Source organism: Patagioenas fasciata, chromosome 2 (assembly GCF_037038585.1).
Source record: "Patagioenas fasciata isolate bPatFas1 chromosome 2, bPatFas1.hap1, whole genome shotgun sequence".
Taxonomy (NCBI): Eukaryota; Metazoa; Chordata; class Aves; order Columbiformes; family Columbidae; genus Patagioenas; species Patagioenas fasciata.
Genome location: NC_092521.1, coordinates 63,478,186 through 63,496,569, shown reverse-complemented (window position 1 = coordinate 63,496,569; position 18,384 = coordinate 63,478,186). Strand labels below are relative to the sequence as shown.

Here is an 18,384-nt window from a genome sequence, read left to right as displayed (position 1 = left end):
AAGGATTTCCTATACAACCACTGCTAAGCAGCCAGAGCAAGAATCAAGTAGCAGCAAAACCCCAAACCACAAAAGATTAGCTCTTTCAAGCTTCTTGAGAACCATACCCTATACTTGATCTACATCAAAAACAATCACAGAATGGTTAAGATTGGAACGGACCCCTGGAGGCCACCAAGCCCAACTGCTCAAGCAAGGCCACCTACAGACAGTTACCCATGATCATGTATAGATTTTTTTTTTTTTAATATCTCTATGGAAAGAGACTCCACAACTTCCCTGTGTAACCAATGCCAGTGCTCACTCACCCTCACAGTAAAAAAGTGTTTCTTCATGGTCAGACAGAACTTTCTGTGTTTCAGTTTGTGCCCATCAGACAGGTCAATTCAAACAACAATTGAGTTTAAAAAATAAAAAGAAAAAAGAGAGAGATAATCACGAGATGGTTTTGGGAAAACACTACCAATGCAAAAAAAAAAAAAAAAAAAAAATTACAACAGCAGCCTTTGAGACATTGTTTTTACTATTTTTGCCTAGAGTTCAGGTTTTTATCTAGCATATTTAGTTTTCCTAGAACAAAGAACACATTCTAGTATTTGACATGCACAGTGGTTAAAGAAGTCTAAGGAAGCTGCGCAACAAAACTTTATTGATTCACTTTATTTTCTTCCAAACAAAGATGTATCACCAAAAACATGCAGAGTATACAACTACAGAGAACAACACTTCCCTTCTGTAAAAGACATTAGTGTACCAGGGTTATAAGAATTCTGAGTGCCATACTAAAAAGAACAAAATCTAAATTGTACAATTTACTAAGCAAAATCAAATTCCTCCCACTAAAAATGAAGCATATAGAATTCACAACCCAGTTTTAAAGTCTCTCAGTCTGTATGTGAATGGGCCAAAAAGCCAAAGGTCCTGAGAATATCAGTTCCCCAGATTCAAGCTGTGCTGCTCATCTAGAGCTTCTTCATTCATGACCTTCTCTTAGCCACATGTAAGTGTCAAAGAAAACGCGATGCTTGCCAACACTGACTTTGCTGTTGTCCAAAACTGCTGAAATCTCAAGAGTCACAGACTACAGAACCCACAACACTTGCCTGTACAGGGCAGAGTCCTTGCCACTGCAGAAGTCTCTGAATCCCTATGGTAACCCTACAGTCTGTAATTCTAAACTGCTGTCTGCAATCAAACTACCTCTATGAAACAATTTCATTAATAAATGAGCAAATTCCTTTAAAAAAATACATAAAAAATATCAAACTCACCGCAAGTCCTGTCAGCCATACCTCTTACCACAGGAAGAGTCTAAGACAGAGGTCCAACTAACAAGCAAAACCAATACAGCTATTAGGCACTTCTTCTGGACAATTTGTCTCAGTCTTGATCTTTTTCTCATTCATACACCATGTCATTATTACAGGAGCTTATATGCACATGATACATGTGTACTCTTACAAGAGCTACTAGAAAATTAAGTAGACATTTTAGTTAAAAAAAACCAAAACTTTAAAGAAAACCCCTCAGCTTCCAAAACTGGTGCTCTTTGGGTCCTTTATTATATACTTACTATTTAGTGTACAAAAGCTGAGATCAACAGCTCTGACAACAATAAAATCTTCTGGTAGGAACCTGTGGCCTATTTGGTTTTCCATACTAGAGAAAACATTTTACCCAACTTCCTAACACTCATGTAACAGTATGGCATTTTTTTGCCTGCCAACACATTTCAATTCTACAAAAAATATTCCACAGAAGGCTCACCTACACATTCCTCTTGAAGAGCCAGAACTCATCTGCAAGCATTCAGAAAAACAGACATCCCAAATTTACACTGAAAATATCAATTAGTTTTCATGATGGAAATAGCCATGGTATTTGAACATTTTTTGAAACCTACGCCCTAACAGTTCCCATTGTATCTAGTTTAAAAAAATATATATATATTTTTTTTAATCTACTGCTACATGCTTGTGCTGGAAGAGAAGTCACTGAAGAGGGCTCTAGGTCTACCTGAAACACTGTATTTTTGCAGTTTTTGGGCTTTATTCAGATACTGCTCACAGATCCCTAGTAACATCAGCACGAATGAACTACACAAAAGAGCCATAAAACTCACCAGCTACAAACTGCTGTCGAAAAAATCCCAAGCCCATCAAACCAGTCCTGCCCTTAAGTGTTCTCTAGACATCAGTAACACCAAAATACAAGCAAAAATTTAAAGTGTGATGCAGACTAGCACACGTTCGGGTAAGAAAACCTGTTCTTTCTTTTATACGTATGCTCACAATCAACTACAAATGTATTTTTTAAAACCTCAAACACGAAAGCCTTCCCTCTTGTAGTCAGAAACACGGAAAAAGTGGATTTTCACTCGTTTGTCATCCTTTATTGGAAGCTCTCGTTAATGCGGCCCGGGGAGAGTGGAGGTGGTGCGGGGGAAAGGAAAAGAACAGCGGAAGAACCCCGGACCCTTCCTGTCCTGCTGCCGCAAGCCCGCCCGGCCTCTTCCCTCGGCCGCACCAGCCAGCCCGCCACATGGACCTGCGTTCACAGCGCTTGCACTACGGCCGGGAGAAAGAAGAACGCAAGGCCGAGGCCTCCGGCCTGGGCCGAGAAACCCTTCTCCGCCGGCAGCCTCACCGACGGAGCAGCCAAGCGAACGCAACGCTTGCGCCGCGACTGGTTCCCTCCCACGGGTGAGGGGACGTTGCAGCCGCCACCGCCGCTCCCCGAGTGGGAGGCGAGTCGCTGCAGGCAGGTTGGGGGTTCCCCGGGACGGCCGGGCTCCCCCTCCCCTCCGCCGCGCCGTGTGGGGCGGCGGGCGCTGCCCGCTCGGTATCATTCCGCAGGGCCGGGCCAGGCTCGCTCCCCTCCCCTCCGCCCTCTCGCCTATACACTCGCACAATAGACCCGGCCTCCACTCCCCCATATCCGGGGACTATATGCGCAGCCCGCGGAGGATTTTAGTCTCCTCGCAGCGCCCGCGCTTCCACCCCCCGAGCGCCATATCGCACTGGCCCGGCCGCGCTCTTTACCTGCCTCGGTGCCGGCCCCGCTAGTCTCCCTGCTGGGTTTGGGAGGCCGCCCCCTCGGCATGGCTGCCCCCTCCCTCCCCCCCACCCCCCCGCCCAGCCCGCGCGCGCACACACACACACACAGACACACACACGCACACTTGGCAACGGCGGAGGAAGCGGCGGTTGGTGAAGGGGGGACGAGGGGGCGGGGACGAGAGGGCAGAACCCGGCCCTACACACGGGCCGCCGGGGGCTCGGCGCTGCGGGAATAGGCCCGGCCGGGAGCTGGCGCAAGCGCACACAGGCCTACCGGGGTCGGGGAGGAGGGGGGGAAGCGGGAGCGGGGAAGAGGCGAACTCACGGCACGGCCGGGCGGCGCAGGCGCACTGAGGGCGCCTCACCGGCGCGGGGGGAGGGGGGGGGCACGGCAGCGTGAAGGAGGTGGCGGGGAGGCTCGGGTGCGCATGCGCGGAGCGCCGGCGGTGGGGGCTGCATGTGCCGGAGGTGGGGGGTTGGGACATCCGGGGGCGGCGGCGCATGCGCCGGATGGGGAGGTGGGTGGCGGGGGTGACTGGTCGCGCTGGTTTTCTGAGGGAAGGGGTCGTGCCTGTCGGGGTCAGAGCCTTTGGTTCTGCTGACTATAGGAACCGGCACGGTGGGTGGCTTCGGCAGGACGGCTGAAGTTTCCAATTCAGAACGTAGAAACGAGCGGGGCGGCCTCAGGCCGCCTCGGTCAAAGCCGCCGTTGCGGCAGCGCTGTTCCCTGCCCTCGCCTTCTGCGCCTTCCCTTAATTCTGGATTTAACCTCAGAGGTGTGTAACGTGTGGATGGCGGGTATGGGCCTCACCCCGGCCCCAGAAATGCCTTTGTCCCCCAGCACGCGTCCCTGGCAGGGCTGTCGGGTTTTACTTACATACTTAAAATAATTTCTGGGCCCCTCAGTTCAGGAAGGACAGGGAACTGCTGGAGAGAGTCCAGCGCAGAGCAACAAAGATGATTAAGGGAGTGGAGCATCTCCCTTATGAGGAAAGGCTGAGCAAGCTGGGTCTCTTCAGCTTGGAGAAGAGGAGACTGAGGAGTGACCTTATTAATGTTTAAATATGTAAAGGGTGAGGGTCACAAGGATGGAGCCGGGCTCCTCTCTGTGACAACAATGATAAAACACGGGCAGTGGGTACAAACTGGAACACAGGAGGTTCCACTTAAACTTGAGAAGAAACTTCTTGGCAGTGAGGGTGCCAGAGCACTGGAACAGGCTGCCCAGGGGGGTTGTGGAGTCTCCTTCTCTGGAGACATTCAAAACCCACCTGGACACGTTCCTGTGTAACCTCATCTAGGTGTTACTGCTCTGGCAAGGGGATTGGAGGAGGTGATCTTTCGAGGTCCCTTCCAATCCCTAACATTCTGTGATTCTGTGAATACTGGCTGGTCTGTTACTTTACTGACCTCTGCTGCCTGTGAGTAGATCTGGGGAGGGTCATAAGAGATCACTGGGTCATTTAATACAGTTCTGGACTGTCACAAGCCATAATATGTAGTTCTGTTGCCTGTAGCTTGTGTGCAGTGGAAGTGTGGCCCCTGGAAAGGTGTCAATAAAGATGATGATGTTTCTGTTGGTAGCTTGTTCAGTGATTCATGGTGTTCATTGCTCTCCAAGACCCTGCTGTATTGCATTTTTTCATTCACAGGGCTGTAGCTTCTAAAATGAGATTTTATTACACCTCTTTCTTGCTGAATAAAAACCTTTACATACAGAACAGTTGCTTTCAATGGTTGACTTGATCTTTTTTTTCATTATCTCGGTAGTTTGACCTATTTAAGATTCTAAAGGTTTCTCACAGTTACATTTACTTTCTACACCTTTTAATTTTTAAATATCCTTTTAAAAAGGGTATGTTTCTGTACAAAGGGAACTGCTATGAAAATACTGCTTACAGTGGTAAAACTTTTTTTTTTTTTTTTTTGCTACTCAGTCTTTTACCCAAAGATTGATCCAGAATCTATTTCCCACTGAACCAGGTTGTTGCTGCTTAGTTGATGGACTGTTACGGTGCTCAAATTCTTGTCATAGCTTTCCAAGATATCCCTTTTCACCTCCTCCAATCTGGTACAGCCAGCACCTGACTGGTTTCTTTATTTCAAGCCGTACAATATTTCAGTAGCCTGTATTAAGATACATTTAGTAGGATGTAGGCTTAGTTAAGCAAGCTGGAAGACGCTGTCCTCTTATAACATTTATTACTTTAATATCACTTTCTGCAGTCTCTGCAAATAGTATTAGGCAGGTACTTCAGATCACTGATCAAAAAATATGCCAGATGGGTACTGATACCTGTATAGTAGCAAAATATTATTTAGTTTCTCATCATTTAATGTTTATTATCACTTTGTTGATTTGTTAATTTATCTTGTTCTGTTGCAAATGTATGAAACTATTTTTTTTCATCAGTTCTAAGTTAAATGCCTTTCAGATACCTAATTAAATTACATCTTAAAAAATGCGTTTAGCTACCAAATTTAATCATATCAAAGACTGAAATCAGGGTTTTGAAATTCAGGGTTTCATTTCTTCCTGAAGGCTAAGTTTGGGTAAATAATTTTATTGTGTCTGCCGATAAAAAGTGTACTGTATTTAATTTTCTCTGCAGACGTGCAGCATTGGAGCATAAGTATGGAAAGGAGGACTGAAGCTGCTGTGACCCTTGCTTGGGGCTCCTGTGAGCTGACTCTTTGCTACAGCCCAGCTACAGGCAGGGAAAAGGCACGGAACACCAGTGGCCTCTGCTGGTTATAGGTTATTTCTGTGCTGAAAATTAAGATTGCAGGTTGTCTTGGCAGTGAACTACAACCTGTAACACTTGTACATGAGAAAAGGTGACAGCTGTTGACAAGATTTCAGTTGAGCCCTAGGGGCAGGACTCAAACCTCAACTGAACCAATATCTAAAAAGACTTTGCACAAACTTATTGTTTTAACTACTTCTCCTGATTTTGTTTTGACCTTTGTTATCATGATTATCTGTATTTTTTGTTGAGGTCTTCTGCATTAGGATTAAGAACTTTGAATCTTGAGGTTTTTTTCAGTTTTGGAAAGAACTGATGAACACTTTGCAGGAATGTAGTTGGGATGGTAGGTGCAGGCAGCTTCTGTCTATACAGATAATAATGAAAATTGTACCTTATTTTTCAAGTCTAATGCAGAAGTCCACTTTAATTTCCATTTTATCTTTTCAGCAGTATTGTACCCTGCATGTCTTTCAGTGTCCAGCAGGAGTACATACAGTCATGGTTAAATTTCTACTCCAAAAGTCTCTGCATCATCTGTTCCAGATTTATGTGGCATGTTTGTCATTGCCTCTCTGTGTTCTAGCACGTCTGCATCACTCCTTCCATCCAAATCTAGCTCTGCATAGAAGTGGAAAAGACATCAGATTTTACTTCAGGATCCTGTTATGCTGGGAAACAAAAATAACTATTTTATGATATAGTATATGGAAGAGATGTTGAAGAGCATATGAAAATATCTTTTTATTAATAAGGAAATCCAGTGGTAAATCACATGTTCAAAATACTGTCTTTAAATATATATATACAGCCATTTTTAATCTATTGAAGCTGTTTAATCTCTGTGTAATTTCTCTTCTTTGTCTATGTGATTGACATAATATTTTTCACATGCACTTTGCAAATCCTGGAAGAAAGGCACTGCACGCATAGCTAAAAGTGCTGCTCTACTTGCTAATTAATCTATTGCCTGCATTTGCAGAGATGCTGTTATTTTGAAATATTTAAAATTTGTTGTATTCTGTGAATAATTAATTCAAGAGTGCTAGATGGTTGGCCTTTAACTCTTCCTATCATTGCTATTATCTAATATCACTAATTCCTAGGAAGAAAAGCAGCTGTAATGTCAACCCTTAAAATATGCAACATTGAAAGTCATGTGGTTTTTTTATCTACAGATGAAGAATATAGCGACAGAGAGAGTAAGATTAACACAAGGCCACAGAACAAATTGAATTCTAGGTTTTGCTACCAACTAGTGGTACTCAATGTGCTACTAAATCTTAAGGCAAACTGATGAATCCCAGTGAACCATCTCAAGTAAAGCTACTTACTAAGTAGGGTACTATTTATTGTTACAGTTGTCAGACCCTTACTGTTGTAAGATACTGTTTTTAGTTGCTTATGACTTTGCCACAGGTGAACGGTGTGGACTAAAATTCCCATGCCAGCTGTTTAACTTCAGTTTGGGTTTGTTTGATTTGAACAGACTGCTTCTGTTTGTGAGATTGTTTCAACCTTTTTTTTTTTTTCAGTAGGGCAAATAAAATTATTTACTGCACTCACCAGTGAAACCAGTGATTGAAAATTTTTACTCTAGCCTGAATTTTACGTCAGAATGAGATCATTACTCTCTTCAATAAGACTTCAAATTTATCCTTTTTATATAGGTTTCAAAAATAATATATAAGAATGTGCTCAATATTTTTTTTTAATTTTATTTTGAGGAACTATGTCATGAATTAGCTCTCCATGTTTTCCAAACTAGGGCAGCACAATGCTTTCCCTTAGTTAAAGCTGTAGGGTTGTAGTACTCCAGGTTGGCAAATCCCTCCACAATTTGCTTAAAATAATGAGATTTACGTAAATACAACGCATTTTGAATTCTCATGGTTTTTAGCTTTTGCATTTTCCCAGCATGATGGAAATACTGATACACCAAAGTAGTTCTGTGTTCAGCCAGAGGTGAGAGAAGCAAAGGCCATCACAATATTCTACATACACAGTATAACCAGCCCTCTATAGCGTCTATATAGGCTGTAGAAGCACGTTTCCTTAGTGTAGGCACAAAACAGTAAATGCACTTAGAACTGATTATACTTGTTACCGAAATGAAATAACTCGCACCAGGAAAGGCAGCTTGATGCTTATAGGACTTAACCTGAACTAGAACCTGCAGTCATGTGGAAATGTCAATAAAAGCAGCAGTCTTCTCTCATATTACTATAATAGCAAAAGCTAGAATAGACCTGGTGTGTATTTAGTGTGTATGTAATTGTTGGAATTATATGCTATAAGAGCTGCAGTATATGTTTTGTATGAAGTATTTTACCAAAGAAGCAATTTTCCATTTTTAACATATTAATTTCCAAGGAAAAAGAAATCTTTTCTGCTTTGCTAGGTTGGATTGTTCATTTATCAAAAAAGTATGTCTCTTACACTTCCTTGGTTTGCTTTTGTATGGCTAAGGACTTGGGTTTCCAGCCCTGTCCACTAGCTTGCTTCTAAAGGTGCTATTCCAGTGTAAACCAGTGTTTCGATTGAAAAATAATACTCTAAAAATCTGGTGTTTACACTTATTATAAAAAACAATTACAATTGAAAAGGTAGATTAAAATAGTGTTAGCCACTTAAATAATATCCCTAAAGTTCTCATTGTCATCCATAAGACTACATGTCCAGCTAGGTATTTTGAGAGAAAATTCACTGTAACAGTGAGGTGGTATACTCGTGTACTGTAGCATACTGAGACAGTACAACTGTATTAGAGGTTCAGTCTTAGTGAGACTGGGACTGCTAATCCGGTAAGAACAACACTGGGTCTAGCGGCTTCTTTTAATATAAGCCGCTGAAGTTAGATATCTCATGTCTGTGTGGCTTTGACCTGTTAGCTGGACGCTGCCTCAAACTGATCATCTAAAAGATAAAAATGATATTTGTTATCAGTGTGGGAGTTCTAACTGGATAGCTATGAATCCCTGCAAAACCATCTTATCCGTGCTGGGTCCTATCCTGGGATTTTAAGGCTCATTCGATTTTTATAACTGAACAGACATCGCAGTTTTCTTGGACAGCTTTCCTAAATGTGCAGTTATTACCATCACGTTGATCAGTCCGAGGCTCTGTGACCCGAGCTGTGTTTTTCTGTTGCTCTTGGTGCTCCCATTTTTCTTCCGGTTAGTCACACACCCCCTGTGGTGCCGGTACTCCACTGGCTGTATTTTCTGTGGGTGTAACGTACCTTCAAGACATTCCAATCCTTCCAGTACAACCTGCTGATCTTTCAGCAGCTTTGCTGCAGGGATGCCATAGCGTATTATCAGATCTAGATGGTATGGGGTCTTGGTTTCGTTTTGCTTTTGAATCTGTTTTAAATCATTTATCAGAAATATACTGTAATGAGTTTCATGATGTATTTCAGTGACATTAGTTGCTGTGTTGCCTGTACTACCTGAACTGACAGCCTCTGAGCTGTTTCTTTGTTTTCTTTGTGCATCCTTTTTTGCGGGGGGTAATTAAATGATCTTTGTGATTTTATGATAGTGCATTATATAATTTTAATCTGTCTTTTTGTGGTTGCAGTTTTGCTCTCTATTCTCAAGTAATAATATAGGAACCTTCATAATCTACTGGGTTCACTGATGCTGTGTACTTGGCATTTAATTTCCTGTTTATATGCTGCCTCGTCTTCATGTCTTCTGATAGGCTGAGGTTTATCTTTTCTGTTTCATGTTGCCTTTTTTTTTCCCTTCCTCCTTCCTCCACTTCTCTTCCCTCTCCATTTTCTTTTTCCCTTGTCTGCAAGTTTTGGCACAATAATCTCTTATGCTACAAGTGTAGGACCCCAAACAGAAGGTCCGTCCATCATTTTTTGTTTTACATAACACAACATGAGCGATTTTATGTGATCTTGTAATTTGCTTGTATTCTCTGCTCTGTATTGCTTTTTGGTGTTTTTTAGTTTTGGGGGTGGGTTCTTGGGCAGGCTTTTTGCTGTGTTTCTATTCTTTTCCTATGTTACATGTCAGATTATCTCTGAGGCTGCTCTGTTGGAGAGTAGTTGTCCATATTGCACTTGTCTGTATCTCTGCATAACGTTAACATGGAGCTTTTGTGTATTTTCATTCAGTCTCCTGCAGCTTCATTCCTGTTTCTAATTCATGAGGATTTTAATCTGACAATTACAGAATTCAGCTATCATCTAGCTCAGAAATGTGCTGTTTGGCTGCTTCCCCAGATTCTTGACCACAGTTGTTATTTAAAAAAAAAAAAACCTTTTCGTTAGTTCTTGACCAAATGTACAATCCTAGAAGGCCTCTAAAGCATGAACTTCCCTGGTGTTCTCTTGGTATTATATATCCAGATACTGTTGGAATATGTAGTGGTCTTTGCAAATAATGATCAAGATATGCCTTTTCAAATACATTCCTACATCTGTTTTGTTCTAAAGAATGCCCAGTTAATACACATTATCTTTGTGCCTACAGTGAGTTCATGATTTCATCCATATGCAGAAGTAAACTTGTTTCTGACACATGCATATTTCAATTGTCGAAAGGAATACAGACTCAGAACTTTGTTCTGTCCTCCACATATAAAGACCTGTCCTGAAAAGCAGTTTCTGAAATGAGGCTTTCCATTTGTAGAAATTACACTTTATGTATTTTTTTTCACTAGGAAGACTGTGTTTGGAAAATTGGTCTTTTGATGTGAAGGATTATTTTTTATAAGAAGAAAAAAAACCACACACACACACAAAATCCTTGTATTTGGACACTACTTGTATTTGTCCAAATACGTTATATTTGCTTGTATTTGGACACACTACCGAGCCCTCAGATCTGGATGCTCTGTAGACTGTGGGAGCTTGACAACTCAAGTGCACAGGAGTTGTTTTGCTTCCGAAATTTTCAATGGAAATGAATTTACAGACTTTAGAGCCAGATTATGCATGAGTTACCCTGAGATAGGAATTTAGGCTAAATACTTTGATACTGAGGAAGAAAAAAAAAAGTTTTCCAGCTTCATTCATGCAGCGGGGGAGATCTTAGCTGCTGTAACCAATGCTGATCTGTACTTTCTTTAGATAAGTAGCTAAGGGATTTTTATAATTTCACAAGCATATATTTTCCCTACTTGTTGATAGGAGTCTTTCATGCTGTATCACACTCATAGGTATTTATTTATATAAATGAGCCCACAGTGAGAAAGTAAGAAAGAAGTGAGTATGTTCTTACAGGGAAGGTGAGAGTAAGAAAGTAAGCAATTATATTAGGTTGGTGCAAACATAATGACGGTTTTTGCGTTGTTAAAATTTGCTGTTTGATATTGGATACATTCTTAAATAAATGTGTTTATGTTATACATTATTGTAATCTGCTTTTCTCTTTTTTTTTTTTGCTACTGACTTATTATTACTGTTCATATTTATTTTAGACTATGGAACTCATGCTAGGCAAAAAGCAAATTTGAGTGATTTTCTTATTCACATTCAAAATGAGTCGTAAAGCAGCAGAAGCAACTTGCAACATAAACAATGCATTTGGCCCAGGAACTGCTAATGAACATACAGTGCAGTGATGGTTCAAGAAGTTTCACAAGGGAGATGGGAGCCTTGAAGATGAGGAGCATAGCAGCCAGCCTTTGGAACTTGATGATGACCAGTGGAGAGCAATCATCGAAACTGGTCCTCTTACAACTACATGAGAAGTTACTGAAGAACATTGACCATTCTACAGTTGTTCAGCATTTGAAGCAATTGGAAAGGTGAAACAGCTCGATACGTGGGTGCCTCATGAGCTGACCAAAAGTAAAAAAAATAATCATTTTTAAGTGTCGTCTTCTCCTACGCAACAACGACAAACCATTTCTTGATCAGATTGTGATGTGCAACAAAAAGCGGATTTCATACAACAATTGGCCATGACCAGCTCTGTGGTTGGACTGAGAAGAACCTCCAAAGAACTTCCCACAGCCAAATTTGCACCAAAAAAAGGACATGGTCACTGGTGGTCTGCTGCTGGCACAACCATTACATCTGAGAAGTATGCTCAGCAAATGGATGAAATGCACCAAAAACTGCAATACCTGTAGCTGGCACTGGTCAACAGAAAGGGCCCAATTCCTCTCCATGACAACACCCAACTGCGTGTTGCGCAACCAACGCTTCCAAAGTGGAACAAATCGAGCTACCAAGTTTTGCCTCATCTGCCATATTTACCTGACCTCTCACCAACCAGTTGGCACTTCTTCAAGCATCTTGACAACTTTTTGCAGGGAAAATGCTTCCACAAACAGCAGGATGCAGAAAATGCTTTCCAAGATTTCGTCAAATCCCAAAGCATGGATTTTTATGCTACAGGAATAAACAAACTTATTTCTTATTTGCAAAAATGTGGTGATTGTAATGGTTCCTATTTTGATTAATAAAGATATGGTTGAGCCTAGTTATGATTATTTAAAATTCCTGGTCCAAAACTACAATTACTTTTGCACCAACCTGATACTTCCCTGAACAACAGAAATACAATGCGTTTATTATAAAAATCTAATAAAAGTATTTTAGTTTTAAACTTAAGCCTCACCTTTTCTAGATATAAGTATCTGAATGTTTATGTTTATGTTCATAGTCTTTGAAACTTCTGTGATAGCAAACAAAACAATGTAATTAGGGTTTTTTGTGCTTTTATAGTGTTAATTCATGTGAAGGAGTATTACTGTATACAGAGACGTTCTGGGGATGTAGCTTCACATTGTGAAATGTTTGGTGGCAGTTCTCACTTACAAATTCTCTCACTAACACACTCTCATTGATTTTTCCTGTCTCTACAGCCAGTCACCCTGGGCTGTGCTGGCATGATGGTCCCAAGGAGCACACCATACTTCAGATGGGTCATGGAACTGACCTCATTTTAGAGGACCTTTATTGTTATGCTTTTGGCAAACACGGTAATACTGGTGCCAAACACCAACACCAGTTCCTCAGCCAGATATTAAAGCTGCAAAAATCAGGGAGTCAGATTTACCAGGAACTGGGAACATTACCTTGATACAGTGAAGCCTTATGAGCCAGTTCATAGGGGAACTGGGCTTCTGGCACTTGGGAATACCATGAGTGAACTTGTAAATGAAGAAGCTGTGAGAAAGCCAGTAGGTGCAGAAGAACACATGGTTTGAAATTGAACTTGTGGTACAGGTAATGCTATGGGAATTCAGAGAGGAGACAAATCAAATAGGCTGCCAGTTGAATAAGAAAACACGGCAGAAACAAGTGCTTGAAATCTAAGATCCAGGATGAGGAAAGCAAGTGTAGCCCTAAGTGAAAGAAGTGGCATAGTACACATATCAGAAGTTTGACAGAAAAAAAATAATCCACAGCAGATTGTGACATCAAAACAAAAAATTTGGTGATGAAGGTGAAAAATGAAGTAGGCTTTGCTGTGGTGATGTAGTGTTATGTATTCTTTAAAAATTAGAATCTAATGAAGAAACTCCCCACTTCATCAAGCAGCTTTATGTATCCACATGAACTGATTTTAAGCCTAAACCAAAAAAATGCATCATTAGTTTTGTATAACTGCCCAGCAAAGATGCTGACACTGCTGTGAGTATCCTAAGACTGTCAAAGAAGCAGCTAAAGCAGGGAACAGAATAATCATGGGCCTCCTTGGTTACCTACAGTGACTGTGCAAATACTACATCAGACCATAACACAGAGGTTGCCACCAGTAACTGCGTCATGGGGCTGCTGGTCAGGGAGAGCCCAGGAGAGTCTGCAGCCCCTGAGGGGTCCAGAGCATAGAGTCATAGGATGATTATGGTTGGAAAAGACTTTTAAGATCATTGAGTCCAACTGTTAACCTAGCACTGCCAAGTCTGCCTCTAAACCACATCCATAAGAACCTCATCTATGTGTCTTTTAAACACCTCCAGGGATGGTGACTCCACCACTTCAGCAGCACCCAGGGGCTACCTGAGAGGTACACAGCCGAAGGGTTCTTCTGCAGTGGCCACTGCTGGAGGAAAAGTCAAAGGGTAAAAAACATAACATAGGGAAACAGAGATACTAAGATACTAAGCAGAATGCCTCTTAATAGCACTTGTTGGTCCTTGAGGGCATTGAAATTTGGTGAATGCTGCCCACTCAGCTTCAGGAATTTTCTAGGCACTGCAATTGGGCTTTCTCAAAAAGGGAAACTGTGTAGAAGCAGCATCTTGTTAAAAAAGGTCAGCTAAGAAAACTAAATTCTCTTAGTTTACCTGAAATTTATTTAGGTCATCACCGTGTTGGAAGCACAGGGCCAACACACCCTGCTTATGAAGAAAAGTGTGGGAAAAGGCAAAAGAAAACCCACATAGCTAAGGAGCAAGTGACAAGTAAGGAAGCACTCTTCAAAAAACTGATGTCCATATGAAAAAAAATAGAGTTGTAAATTCTGGCAGGTAACATGTAAAAGCACAGTAAGACAAGAAGAATTTTGAGGAGCATCTAGCAGAAGGATTCACAAGTAACAATACATTTTTCTTCAAATATATCTAATGTAGAAAATCAGCCAGAGTTTGAAGAGCCAGGATTGCAATCATGGTATAAAGAGAGCACGCAGAGGAGGGTTAGGCCATTGCAGAGGAGCTAAATTATTTCCATCAGCACTCACAGCACAAGAAACAGAACAGGTTATGATCTAAAGTCTTCTTTGTGAGAGACTCTCAAGAGGACCTACGTGGAGTGGAAGTGACGGCAGAAGACAACACATGGAGCAAACAGAGCACACAAAGAGCAGCCCATCACCGGGACAGGGTGGTGTTCACAAGGGAGTTTAAAGGAGTTCAAGTCTAAAATAGTTGAATGGCTCGAACATGACCATGGTAACTCCTTGTGCAAAGCCGCCTAGGCACCTAAGAATGGTTGGTATTTTTTTTTTTAAGTTTTGAGAAGAAACCTTGTGAACTATAAAGCTTTTAATCATGACATCTGTACCATGCAGATTAGCTATCAGGAACAGAGCTACTGAGTATCTTGATAAAGTGATCTTTTTGAGAAAAGCTATGACAGCTTTTCTGAAGTCTTAGCAACAGTTACGTGGACAGCTGTGGTGTGGCTGACATATAGATTACTTGGTTTCTCCAACAGGCTTTTGAGAAGTGTCTTATTAGAGGCTTTTAAGGGAAACTTAACACCATGTCATGAGAGGGAAGATCCTTGTATGGTTAAATGGTTAGAAGACCGGAACAAATGGTCGGTTTTTGCAGTGGAAGATGGTGACAGATGAGGTTCCGTAAGATCTGTGCTGGGGCTTTTTCTGTTCAACATGCTCATAAATGACTTTAAAATCACGTTAGTGGTGAGGTGATCAAGTTTGATGATATTAATTTATTCGGGGTGGTAAAACTTAATGACTGAGCAATAAAATGACAGCTGAAATTCAGTGTAGATAAATGTACATAAGGGGAAGAAATCCTAATTTCACTTACATGAGCTCTAGGCTGACTGGAGTGAGAGTTGGGAGTTATGATAGCTAGTCACACAGAAACATCACGCAGTGCTCAGCAGTGATCTAAAGAGTAAATCAAATTAGAAGAATAATGAAGAACGAAAGAGAGAATGTTATTCTGCCATTATGTAAATCTGTGGTTTTGCCATATCTGTAATATGTTTTGCAGTTCTGGCCTTGTCCTTCTCTACTACCTCAAAAAATACAAGGGACTGGAAAATATTTGGTCAAGGTCAATAAGGATGATCAGAGGTACAGAATAACTTCCATTTGAGAAATGACGTAAGCTGCAACTGTTTAGGCTGAAAGGGGATTTTTTAGATGACAAGGGGCAAGCTGCAGAAAAGGCGATCAGGAAGAAACTATATTATCATTCGGGGCAGCAAATAATAATAATAGCAATAACAATAATAATAATTATTATTCTTAAAATAGCTGAAGGAAAATTCAAAGGGTAAAAAACATAACATAGGAAAATAGAGATATTAAGATACTAAGCAGAATACCTCTTAATAGTACCTGTTGGTCCTTCAGGGTATTGAAATTTGGTGAATGCTGCCAGCATTTCTGTGCACAGAGACATGGCAAGACATTTAACCACAACTGAATGCAAAATACTGGACTGAATACTTTTTTTTTAACCAAATACAATTATTTTTGTACGCCTGTATATTTGCATTTTTTCAGTTTTTGTATGCTTTTTTTCACTCTCTTAACTATTTTGTTGAAATGTAAATTACAAACATGTATCATTTAAGTCCAAGAAAAAACTGTAAAATCCTACTAATTAAAAAACAAACAGCAATTTCATATGTAGGTCATAGCAGATGAGCACTCAACAATTTTAGCCATGTCAGTGATGTAAAACATAATTTCTTTCACGAAGGATGTTTCAAAGTTGTTGCCTTAATTTATCCCTATGTAACAAGAATCAAGTAATATCACTTCTATGAGAAAACCAAATTATTTTATACTAGCATATGTCTGGACTCAGTTTCCAGGTACACAGTCAACTGCTCAGAAACCTGATGCTGGCTTTCCTTGGGGAAGGTTAAAACAACTGCATGCTCATCTTCCATGTGAGTTATATGCCTGGGCTGTCTGGGTCATTGGCACAGAACTTCATCATTATTTTATTACTGGAGAAGTAAGAAAAAAGGGTTCTCATTTTTGTGGACACATAAAGAGATGGAAAATAACAGCAATTTGCCTCATCATTATTTACTGAGAAGCATCAAGACTTTAGAGTCGTGATTTAAATACTTCATCGTTTAAATGCCTATTGCCTCCCCAGTGTTTCCTCCTTTTTTCTTGTTAATATTTGTTCTTTTTTCAGTGCTCATGGGCACTTCATGTCTTACTGTGCCTCTCTATTCTGTGTCACACACCCCATTGCTACACCTCTGTCTGCATTATCCTACCTATTATAACTTGTAGGTGTTTGCCTTCCTCAGGTGTCTTTTTTCACTCCTGGTGATTTGACAGAGGTAAAAGCAAGTGGAATCTTCAAAGATGTTGAATATAAAACTGTAATACCCTTCCACTTGTGCAGTGTGTATTGTCTGATTTTTCAGGGGCTCATAGCTTGGCCCAGTATGGAGGCTTTCTAGAGAGCTTCAGCAAGTGAAATTCTGCTGATTTTCAAGTTCTTGTTTCAAAGGATGTAGATTAACTGATTTTTTTAAAATGAGGTAACTGAGAGTCCATATGAAATAAAATCTGTTATACTCCCTGTAATTCTTGAAAAATCACAAAAACATTTCATCTGAAATACTGACTCTCTCTTTTTTCCTTTGATTTGAATCTGAGTATGACACTTACCCAGAAAAGATCAGCCCACGCAGTTAAATTGGCAATGAAATTTAAAATGGTCTTAAAATGGGAAAAGTTAAGCAATCTTAACAGCAGGTGTCAGTGTGAACTCTGCCTGTGTAATTAAGAATGAAAATCTGATTAAGAAGTTTCAGCACCATCACGTGATATCCTTGGTTGTGGATCTTGAAAGCTCCTTTATTATTCAAAAGTTCTTTTCAAATATTATTGTTTCACATGTCCAATATATATCAAATAGTTATAATATCATGATCAGACTTTCTGTCTTGTCAGCAATTTTCACTAGAAACAGCATCATGATGAAAACTTTGAAATCACACCTCTGAAAGCAGAAGCCTTATAAGTAAATATTTGATGTTATATAATATCTACTATATTTACTTTCTAGAAGAATGAGCTAAATAACTGGTAAGGTTGATTGAAAAGACAGACTAAATTCTGAAACGACAGAAACAAAATAAAATATGATTTTGAAGAGTTTTGAAGAACTGTATAGTCAGTGGAAAAAAAAATCTAGTGCAAAAAGTCACTGAGGCATGTAGTAATAAAAATCAATTGTCTGCAGAGCTGGCTGAACAAGTTGTAAGAAGTTAATGAAATGAATTAAATTAGAAGCACCTGGTAACTAGTAAAGTAGGGGTTTTTTTATGGTGGAAGAAATGAACACTTAAAATCCACTTAGCTGTTCCCTCTTTCCTTCTGCTTTTAACCAATACCTTTCTAGGTGCAAAAAGATAATTTCTGTTCCTGCAGATATTTGGAGTGCCTACCTATATTTCTTCTCTAGTGCATGTATTGCAGCCATTACACCATTGGAATATTTAGTTTTCACTTTTCTCAAAAGAGAGGCATAGAAATTTTTTGTCAACATGATTGCTTAACAATCTGGTTTATGTAAAAGCTGAGGGTAATCACAGATCAGGCAGCTGCAGGTTTATTCTGTACTAGACTAGATATGAGGTAAAAATCTCAGTCAAACTAGAAGACATAGGGAAGATAATTATTCCTTTAAAGGTTCTGCTATACATATATATATAGATAGATATATAGATAATATATACGCAGAGCAGCAGGGCTGGAAGGCAGCCCAGTTCTCCCAGCTGAGAATTCCCTTGGCACTGGGGGACCCAGCTGGCATCCAGCCAGCTTCACTGGCTCCTGCCCTGCTCTGCTCCTGTGCCACAGAACTGCAAGTACCTTACCCTTCAGCTGTATTCAGCGGGTGTATGTGAAGAAGCTTTCACCAGGATTTAG

At 40.5% G+C, this 18,384-nt stretch overlaps 1 protein-coding gene and 1 long non-coding RNA gene across 10 annotated transcripts in view; one reads left to right on the top strand and one right to left on the bottom strand.

Annotated features, from left to right (window-relative positions):
• ZNF236 (zinc finger protein 236) overlaps positions 1-3,562 on the bottom strand; it is a 77,545-nt gene extending 73,983 nt beyond the window's left edge. For 4 of the 8 annotated variants that reach the window (XM_071804308.1, XM_071804309.1, XM_071804311.1 and 1 more), the window contains exon 1: positions 2,647-2,863. In XM_071804308.1, the coding sequence (XP_071660409.1) occupies positions 2,647-2,848 (202 nt within the window). In that variant the 5' untranslated portion in view covers positions 2,849-2,863. Of the gene's footprint in view, positions 1-308; positions 329-2,646; positions 2,864-3,041; positions 3,128-3,179; positions 3,244-3,384 lie in introns of those variants that run through there. The other 4 variants (XM_065831323.2, XM_071804314.1, XM_065831324.2 and 1 more) reach the window with 4 other exon arrangements.
• LOC139827182 (uncharacterized) lies at positions 2,822-12,378 on the top strand. Of its 2 annotated transcripts, none has more exons than XR_011737481.1 (2): positions 2,822-3,205; positions 5,672-12,378. It is a non-coding gene; the product is annotated as an uncharacterized lncRNA (long non-coding RNA). The 2 variants fall into 2 exon arrangements; XR_011737480.1 differs by lacking the exon at positions 2,822-3,205 and adding an exon at positions 3,563-3,835.
• Positions 12,379-18,384: the final 6,006 nt, after the last annotated feature.